The sequence below is a fragment of the Danio rerio genome, chromosome 20, assembly GCF_049306965.1.
Source record: "Danio rerio strain Tuebingen ecotype United States chromosome 20, GRCz12tu, whole genome shotgun sequence".
Lineage (NCBI taxonomy): Eukaryota > Metazoa > Chordata > Actinopteri > Cypriniformes > Danionidae > Danio > Danio rerio.
Window position 1 is genome coordinate 38,094,528 of NC_133195.1, and position 10,358 is coordinate 38,104,885.

General features: G+C 34.3%; 1 protein-coding gene across 1 annotated transcript; it reads left to right on the forward strand.

Annotated features, from left to right (window-relative positions):
* The first annotated feature begins 520 nt into the window (after positions 1-520).
* On the forward strand, positions 521-8,439 carry LOC101884444 (uncharacterized). The gene is made up of 7 exons (XM_073933527.1): positions 521-605; positions 1,306-1,375; positions 4,433-4,652; positions 5,280-6,307; positions 6,408-6,477; positions 6,574-6,739; positions 7,822-8,439. The coding sequence occupies exons 3-7, from the start codon at positions 4,445-4,447 to the stop codon at positions 7,982-7,984; spliced, it is 1,635 nt and encodes a 544-aa protein (XP_073789628.1). The 5' UTR covers positions 521-605; positions 1,306-1,375; positions 4,433-4,444; the 3' UTR covers positions 7,985-8,439.
* Positions 8,440-10,358: the final 1,919 nt, after the last annotated feature.

The following is a 10,358-nucleotide window of genomic DNA, read 5'->3' on the forward strand; positions in this document are numbered from 1 at the left end:
AGAATATATAATATTAATTAAATAGTTGACCCCGGTCTGTTTAATTTTTAGAAAATAGTTTACTCCAAGGACTCATTGTCATTTATTTGCAAAAAAAGATTGTGATTGAGACTGTGCTCTTTTCAAAAGAGGGCGGAGCTACAAATGAGAATACGTCAGCATAGTGGCAGATTCAAAATAGGACTATTATTTTCTAAAAACAAAAATGTCAAACAAAAGGGTCTCAGAAGGAAGCAGTTCATGGAGACAACGGTGTTGATTTTTCTGCATCCTAAAACTCCACATTTTTAACCCTACACTGTAACAAATTGCTGTAGTTTTTACAGCAAAATTATACAGGAATTTATTGTTTTAACATTTCACAAGTTATTATTGTAATTCGCAATGCATTATGGGTTAAACCAAGAGTTACAGTTGTTAACTGCAAATTTCTACGGGGACTGTAAATTAATATACAGGTAGGAGGTGTGTCAATGTAGATTCTGCGTTTTTACAACAACATGTTGTAGTGTGGAATTATGGGATTTCGCGGGCTGATGCAGATTTGAAATATGGTGAACTGGACAAGCGGGAGAAAACAGAAGGCATTATTCGTTAATTTCAAGGTAAGTTCATCATATTAACGTCTATAAATGATAAACATATCTTCTTTTGTTTATTTCATGCTAGCGATTCATTAAACATGTAACAATTGTTAACGTAATGATTTGTCACACTGATATCACGGCATTTTAATTATATGTAAAAGTTCCAATCGTTTTAAACTTACTTGTTTAGTGAAGCATAGTGTCGTTAAATTAAAATGTCTTCTTTAGTCGGCAAATAAAGCCGTGCATGATGCTAGTTAGGTTGCAGGATGCGGTACGAACCCAAACGACAAAGGCAAGTGACTAAAAACATAAGTCATTAATGCTGATGAATAATCGTATTGTTTTAATACCATGTTTTTCACCTGTCGTCAAGTGTTTTTTTTTATTCGAGCATGCCTTAAGTTAGCAGTTTGGCTAGCGCAACGTGAGAGTTTGTAAGGCTAACGTTAAGTTACATTAATGTTACATTATGCGGGCAGTCAGATTCGAAAAACAAACAAATATAACGTTAATGTTTTTATAGCTGGCTGCTGGATTTTGTTGGATCGATCATTTAAATGTAATTTGCATGTTTCGATTTATTGATGTGATTTGATTTGTGTACAACGTGATATCAGTGCATTTAGTTGCATGTAAAAGTTCCGATGTTTTAAGCTAGTTTGTTTTGCTAGTACGTTAAAGGAGATTGTAACTCAAATGCAATATCTTGTTTCAGGAACTTTGGTGAAAAAATCAAGACGTGGTGAATTAGGTTGTTGGAGGTGACTCGAATCTGATCGATAAAGGTAAAACAAACACATTAAAACATTATAGCCCAAGTCTAATGCTAATGAACTCAACGTATTGCCACCGTGTTATCGTGTTTTTGTCGTCATGTTGTTAACGTTAGTGTATTAACAGTTTGAAAAGCGCCACATTTTTCGAAGGGCTTGTGGCTAAACATAATAAACAAAAGTTTTGTTTTCGCATCACAAATATAATGTTTTCATAAATTGGATGCTGGATTCACATGTTGGATTTTTCCATTTAATTTTACTGTTTCAATTTCTGTTTTGAATTTGCAGAAGGAACGTTAACAAAGCTCTGTGGCGTAACAAAATTTAACTTAAAGCAGAAAATTGCAGCGATAAGATAATAGGCTATTGGTCCAAATAATTATTCACTTACTACACTTAATTCAGATGAATATAGACGAATAATGTATCTCTGTAAATTATGTCAGCACGAGAGCAAAACCATTCTTGGTTATACTCAGCATATGAAAGTGCACAGCAATTTTCCATACTGCTCCTTCACCTGTGGTGTACCTGACTGTTGCCGTGTGTTTACAAAATTTGCAGCATTCAAATCTCATCTATATAGAGACCATAAGGGGTATCAAAAGTCACATAGAGGTGGCAGATTTAACCAGTCAGACATAACTTTAATCTGCCAGATTGAATATTGTCTTTACAAATGTACAAGTCTGAAGGATTTGATTAGGCATTTAAAAGATCATATAGATGAAGGAAGGGAAATAAAATGCCCTTTTAAAAGCTGTGTGAGGACATTTAGCGTAAAATCCACTTTTGCTTCCCATATCTCAAGAACACACAAAAATGATCAACCTGAGCACCTGCATGATGCAGTTTTAGCAAACCCATCACAGCTTGAGTGTCAACCCTGTACATCTTTAGATGAAAGTGAAGAGCCTGAGCCAGGTGAGATTTTTGAAAGCGTAGATGAAGATTTATTTCTGAAGAATTTGACTTTGTTTTATTTGAAACTTCAAGCAAAACTTCTATTACCTTCATCTGTAATTCAAACAATAATTGAGGAAGTCCAAGGAATACATGATTTAGCTCAGGCACATGTTTTTCTAAAACTTAAGGATAAATTGTCTGAACATGGTGTTTGTACTGACACAATAATAAATGTAATTGAAGAACTAAAAAAAAATGACATGCTGAAAGCAGGCAATTCTGTTTTGCGTACAGATCAATGTCGCAAAACAGTCTTTAAAAACAACTTCAATTATATTGAGCCAGTTCCTGTGTATTTGGGTACTAATGACTTGGGGAAGGATTGCTTTGCACAGTACGTGCCTATAAAAGAAACTCTCAATGCCCTTTTTAAATCAGAGGAATTCAAAAGGCAATATGAACTATCTCATTCTCGCTTACCAAAAATGGATTTGTTTGAGGACATATGGGATGGACAAAATATTGCTAATAGTGCCTTATTCAAAATGGACAGTTCATCTATAGCATTGATCCTTTATCAAGATGCTTTCGAAGTTGTAAATCCTCTGGGATCAGGTCGAAAAAAACACAAGATTTTTGCAGTTTATTTAACACTTGGTGATATTTTACCACATAACAGATCAAATATCGATCAGATGCAGCTTGTTCTTCTCTGCAGGGAACAGGATTTTAAGTGTTTTGGACAGGAAATAGTTTTTAATCGATTGATTAAAGACCTAAAAGACCTAGAGGACAGTGGCATTGTACTGAAGGATGGCAAAGTTATTAAAGGGGCTCTGTGTGCAATAGCAGGAGACAACCTTGGGTCGCACGGTATTGGTGGTTTCCTGGAGAACTTCAGCAGAAGTACTTATTTTTGTAGATTTTGTGATGTAGACAGACAAACATTTGAGTGCAGTCCATTGTCAGAGGGTTCAAAAAGAACAAAGCTGTCATATCAGCAAATTATAAAAGACCTAAGAGAAACCAACTCTGAATCTGTATTTGGTATCAAATTTGACTCTGTATTCAACCAACTGCTTTATTTTCATGTTTGTGGGCCTGGTCTTCCACCATGTCTAGGTCATGATCTTTTTGAGGGTGTTGTTTCCAGTGACTTGGCATTATGTATCAACCACCTGGTAAACAAAGGGAAGCATTTCACTTTTGAAGAACTGAACAGAAGAATAAGTCAGTTTACCTATCTTGGTAGTGAAGCAAATGACAAACCTCCGGAGTTTTGTCCAAATAGTGAGAAGTTAGGTGGGCACGCAGTCCAAAATTGGTGCCTGTTGAGAGTCCTTCCTTTGTTGGTTGGTGACAGGATAAAAAACCCAACCGAATGTAGTGCATGGAACATGATTTTGCTTTTAAGAGAAATAGTTGTCCATGTGTGTTCACCAACTATTACAGCTGATCAGGTTGCTTATTTGGGTGTCCTCATAGAAGAATACATCCAGTCTAGAGTGGAACTATTTCCAGGTTTTCCCCTTAAACCTAAACATCACTATCTCTGTCACTATCCAGAGCTCATAATCCAGTTTGGCCCTCTGATTCGTCTTTGGACGATGAGATTTGAAAGTAAGCACACTTACTTCAAACAGTGTGCAAGAAAATTGCACAACTTTAAGAACCTGTGTGCTACTTTAGCAGAGAGACATCAACTTTTACAATCATACTTAAGTGCTGGGAATCTTTTTCCACCTGTAATTCAGGTAGGAAGAGGAAATGAGTTTTATACCAGTGACTACAATGACAACATCAAGGCAGCTACTTCAGCATTCAGTTTCACTCATGAATCCACTGTAGCTGCAAATGAAGTCATTTACAAAGGCACAAAGTACAAAAGAAACATGTACGTTGTACTAAATCAAGATGAAAAAGGTCTACACATAGGTGAGATTCAACTGATTTTAATTCATTGCAATGAATCTGTCTTCTTTGTTGTGAGGAGGCAGCAGGCTGTGCAACTTGTTGATATGGGTGTCCATTGCATAGTAGAGAAAGTTGAAGATTCTAACTACCTGTGTGTAAAACAAGAGAATCTCCTTGATTATTATCCATTAGCACAGTACACGATGAACGACTTACCAGTGATTGTTTTCCATCACTCTTTTCCAGATTTATAAAGGCATGTCCACGTTGGATGAGGACGTACGAGATGCTGTATTGGCAGTCCTACCTGGGCTATCAGAGGAGAAACTAGTGTCTCTTTTGAACAAATTGGCAAGCATAGGAGTTGAATCCAAATCTGACTTGCAGTTTGTTAAAGAGGACGATCTTCCTGATCACATCACACCAATACAGTGTCGTCGGCTCCTCAATGCATGGAATATAGAAGGTATGCCATAGTCATCTTTATGATGACTGGTGCAAAATTGCTTGACATTACAGATTGATTGGTATACTTTGCATAGATACAATTTTCTCACCTACATGTTGTCTCAAACACATTCAACATTTCCTTTTTTATGTGTGGAGCAGTAACAAAGTTTTATTTATTTATTTTTTTAATGGAGAAATATGATTTTGTTTATACAGTGCATGTCAATGTGGCCCAATTCATCCCAAGTTAAATAATAAGAAATTAGTCATCATAAAGGTAATTAAAAGCATCCATGTAACATAATAGAATATTTTACTGAAGACAGTTTAAACTGTTTAAACTTAGTTTAATAATACGTGATTAAATTGGATTCAGATAAATAACCTTCATGCTTTTATTTCTTATTTGAAACTGAACAGTTTAAGAGCCCAAGTAAGGACCCTATTGACTTGCACTGTATGGATGTAAATCACAGTTATTTTAAATTTATTTGTGTTCCACTGAAGTAAGTTGTGTCTGAGACAACATAAGGGTAAATAATAAATAGCTTGAACTATGTCATTGTTCATAGTTGATAGGTCCTGAACTGTATTAAGATATTAAGGGCAAATGTTTATTTTTTTTTGTGTTTTTTTTTTTCAGACAAAACAGTTTGTGCCAAAGTATCACCTTTAGAATCCACAAACATAGTCTTTGATGTATCACCAGTAAACTCACCATCTTCAAATTTCAGTTCCTCGTGTACACCAAGTGTCTCTAGCACAAACAGCTCCAGTTCAACTGTCGATTTAACTGTATGGCCTGAAAACTTTGAAGTTCCATGGAATCGGATGTCTTCTGGTATTAAAACTGCCACTGCACTGGGTAGACGCCCCACAGCTAAAGAACGCAGAGAAATGGTGAGAATCATTGTTGATGAGATGAGACAGACAGAGTTAAATCCATCAAAATCACAATGTCTGATTGTTGCAAAGAAGATTGTTAAACAGTACCCACAAAGCTTTGCTGATGTTTTGAAAGATGGCACAAGAATTGGGACTGGCTATGGATCCCTTTTGATACAGCTAAAAACAAGAGTGGAGCATGTTAATCGTGGCTGCTCATTTTCGAGACGCAGGAAACAAAAAAAGACCTCAAATTCACCACCCGAGGACACTGGACCAGGGCCTACTGACCAGTATGGATGTGTAAGGTGGCAGCCTGAGTGTCCTGTTGATGATACTGAAGAAAGTCTCCAAGAAAAGCAGGAAGAAATGAAGGACCTCTATAGTTGTGAGGGGCCAGCTGGAGCTCAAAAAGGACATCTAAGTCAATTAATGAAAGCTACATACTACCTCCAACGTAAATCGATTAATGCCTGTCCACCACCATCCATTGCTGAGTTGAAAAATGAGTGGCCATATCTTTTTACACCCAAAGAACTGTATAGCCACTTTAAGTCACTTACCAACATCAGCATTTTGGAAAGACTTGAGAAGTCCATGGAAGAAAAAGGAAAGATGATTCTTCAGTTTTTCCGTCAAAAGCCAGCAGGGACCAAAACAGATGAGATTCAGCGAATACTTCTGAAGTTTGATGATAGTGGAGCTTCAAGTTTCATTCCATGTGTGGTCCTTGTGCTTCTGTCACACTTTAAAGAAAAAAACGATGCACTGATTCTTCAGACGGATGTAAGTCTTATAGTGTATTTTTAAAGTACATATTTTGTTCTTATAACCGAAAAGTAAATGCATTTTAATCAAACCCCCCCATCTCACTTTTTTCTTGTAGGTGTCAGCAACAGCAGGTGATGTGGAGAAAAGCTTGGTGCTTCCAGACTCTCCAAGACTAATTGTCTTAGGTAATGTACAATGTCCTGTAATAAATCTGTAAATTTATTAAATAAACTTTGCAAGCATTTTTGTGTAAGTGTTGCTTATATATTTATTAATTTTAGGGGACATTCTCACTGCAACTCAGTGGATGCTGAGCATCGAGGGACAAGTAGTTGTTGGTCCACACCCCAATTTCATAGCTGGATTTGCAGCTTTGTTTTCAAGCTACTACAACTTCAATCTGGTGTACCAGGAGCAGGCGTCTTGCACACTCGAATTTGTTCAAAGGTAAGAAAATGACTTAAATAGAAGTTCTGTCATCATTTACTCTTCCTCACTTGTCATAAACATCTTTTAGTTCTCTTTGCTTTTGTTGAACACAAAAGAATATATTTTGATGAAAGAAAAACACTTCTAATCATTCACTTCCAGAGTTTTTAGGTTGAACTACACCTTTAATACAACTCAAATGCATTTTTTATTCATTTATTTACCCTCAGGCTATCCAATATTTAGGTGACTTAATGATTTATTATAGTCTCATGCAAAAGTTAAATTATCAGTCTTTGCAAGAAACTAATTATGATGATAACTATTCTACTTTTAAACCATGTACAGGATAAGCCAGACAACTCTGGAGCTTGAGTTTTCTTTCACAGAAAGACATGTTAATTGTAAATCTTGTGTGAACCAAAATTATTCTTATTTACACACATTGTACCTCTGTTGTAAATAATAAATTCAGTTCATTTATGTTTCTGGTTGCGTGTTCCATCATATGACAGAAAGCTTGAGCTCTGGATTAGTTTGTTATGGCAGTGCTGTACAAACATTTTTTTGTACAAACTGATTGTTTCCCTTCATATGACCACAATATATCTGTTATATCTATCTTTTTATGGTAGTCATTTACTTTCATTATAAAACTCACAACAGACCACAGTATCAGTTAAAACCTTAATTTTCAACTGAAGGAAACTACACTGCAAAAAATGCTTTTCTTGCTTAGATTTTTGGTCTTGTTTCTAGTCTAAATATCTAAAATTTCTTAAATCAAGAAGCAATTTCTAGACAAGCAAAACATATTGTCTTGTTTTGAGAAATAAAATGCCAATATTAAGTTAGTTTTTATCTGCCAATGGGGTAAGCAAAATAATCTTGTTTTTTCTTTTGACGTGTAAGATTATTTTGCTTACCCCATTGGCAGATTATTTTGCTTGTTTTAAGGAAAAATGTAAAATTTAGGAATTTTAAGATATTTGGACTAGAAACAAGACAAAAAAAAATCTAAGTAAGAAAAGCATTTTTGCAGTGTAGTTTTATTTTATTGTAAAGCTCCTGTCTTTATTTTATGACTGGTCTTTGTGCAGATGCTTTGTTGGAATCAATCCACCCACTGGGACCAAGGCAGCCACAGCAAAGATTGGAGGAAAAAAAGGTGGAAAGGTGTCAGAGAAGAGGAACCACACAGTCAATCCTCATGTTTGTACTCTTCTCAGAAAGCTAATGGACTTTGAATGGTTAAGCATGTAAGTGAGTTCAAAGTTCAAATACAGGACTTCTGCAAAATGAACAAACTTGTTATAGACACACATTTATAATATTTTGATTGTTCAAGAACATCTTAAAGCTATTTGTACTTTATTTTTTGAAATTTTGAGAATGTTTTTCAGCAATGTTCAGCAACAGAAATGTTATTTTACAAGTTGAACTCTTAGAGTGCTCTGCTGTCAGTTTTAAAAAAATAGTTTATTACAATTGTTTGTATAGACACGTGATGTTGTAACATTTGGGATATCTTTGGGATATCAAAATATCTTATTTACTGCCACTTTTGACACTTTGTGAATATAGATAATTTTGTTAAAAGAAATTGTTTAAATGTGGTAAAGTGTTTTGGCATAGCTGATTCACTTTATTGAGTTTTAATCAACCCAGAATATTGCTTCAAATTTAAAGTCTTTAATAAAAAATAAATACTGTTATTACAATAATTTTGCATTTGTTTTTTTTTCTTATTATTAAAAATGTATAGTGTATGTTTGGTGTATAGTGTAATGCATTTAAAACAACAAGTAATAGATTTGCTTACTGTAAAAAAATCATGATTTACAGCATTTTCAAGGTAAAACTATTACAACAACATCTTGGGTTTTGGGGTATTTACAAGATTTTATTGGCAACTTTAGTTGCCAGGTAAATACTGTAATGTAGTGGAATTACAAGAAAGTACTGTAATGTAAAATACAAGTTAATTTTGTATTGCTGTAAAAAACACAAGAAAATAATGTATTTCAAATACAATTATTAGCTGTAAATGGATTTACAGTATTTTACTGTAATCTATTTTACAGCAATTTACAACATTTTTACAAGACATTATTGGCAACTTTTTTGCCAGGTATTTCCTGTAAATTCTACAGTAAATTTTTTACAGTGTATGATTGGGGCTTTTCCCCTCTGATGACACGTATGAAGGGAGAATGTCAATCAAAGTGTTTCTGCAGACTGTTTTTATCAACTGTGATTATAAAAAATAGAATGAATTCATTATTACCATTAGAGGCTGGCTATATTCACACACCATTGACACACAATTGAGTTTAAAGTCCCAAGAAATCAAAACTAACCATATGATTTTGTTGGCTCCAATTGTCCGTTTTGTGGTGAACCATTCATCTGTGCATGTCATTAAGAAAAAAAAAAAATTGTAACCTTTCATTGAAATCTGAAAATTCACTTCCTGTTTGTTTAACATACTTAACCATGCTGGTTCAACTGTCAGTTTTGACAACAAACAGAAATGGTGAGCAGGGGAAGTCTTTTAGGTTGTAATGACTCTTTTAAAACCCCTTTCCTGATCTTTCTGAATAAAATGCCTATTTACTACATCTATTCAGCCCGCGGTAGAAAAAACAAGCCACGCTCACTGTTTGCTCATTTAAAATTCCAGTTCTAAGAACTGCCTCACAATACAAAACAAAAATAAATAAATAAAAAACAAACGATGGCAGCATCCGGTTTATTGGGACTTTAAAGCTCTTATAAAATAGATTTTTGCAGATAAGGTCCCCTTTCATATTTCTTGAGCGTTAAATCAGCATTTGAGAATAATTTCTAAAGCGCCACGTGACTCCGAAGAATGACATAATGACTGCAAAAATGTAACTAAATGCCACCTCCGGTATTTTTAAATATATTACTTTACTATATAATTATAATATCCTGTCTTTACAGTATTTTGATCAAATACTTGGGTTACAGGCTTTGATTTAAAGTAAATGCCGAAACTAAAACCTGTAATCATTTTACACTGAACCAAACCCCTGATTCATTAGATTTACAACTTGTTTTAGTGGTTGCAAATAATTTTTATGGGCTCAATTTAAACAAACAAATTAAGTTGAACATTACAAAATATTTTTTTTTGTTTAAATCCAGTCATTTTTCAGTATATGGGAACATTACAGTGAGGTATTCAGATTTAAAGCTTTATTTGGACTATATATAACATGCTGTGTAAATGCCAAGGACATGCCAAAAGTTGTGTATATTTGTGTTTTTGTTATAAACTAAAATTAATTTGTGATAATTTGTATATTAATTTGTTATAAACTCATAATATAATGTGACATTTAATTTCAAAGCAGAAAATGCAATGTTGAATTGTTGGATGTTATGGGTTTTAAAAGAAAGAGTTGCTATTGGAGCATAACAGATCACGTTTAAGTTAAGTGAAGTGCGGGACCATTGCATTATGGGTAAAACTGACATGGTGGCAGAAAGAAGCTAAAGATACAGAACCTGAGAAAGAGTTCATTAATCTGCATGGTCTAAGAGGGTGCACATGGTAATTTATATTTAATTTTACATTTTGTGTATAGTGTTGTATTATGTTACTTTACAT

Coding starts and splice junctions, on each gene's coding strand:
- LOC101884444 (XM_073933527.1), top strand. CDS start 4,445: ATGTCCACGTTGGATGAGGACGTACGAGATGCTGTATTGGCAGTCCTA. Junction 4,653..5,279: donor CAATGCATGGAATATAGAAG/GTATGCCATAGT, acceptor TTTTTTTTTCAG/ACAAAACAGTTTGTGCCAAA. Junction 6,740..7,821: donor ACACTCGAATTTGTTCAAAG/GTAAGAAAATGA, acceptor GTCTTTGTGCAG/ATGCTTTGTTGGAATCAATC.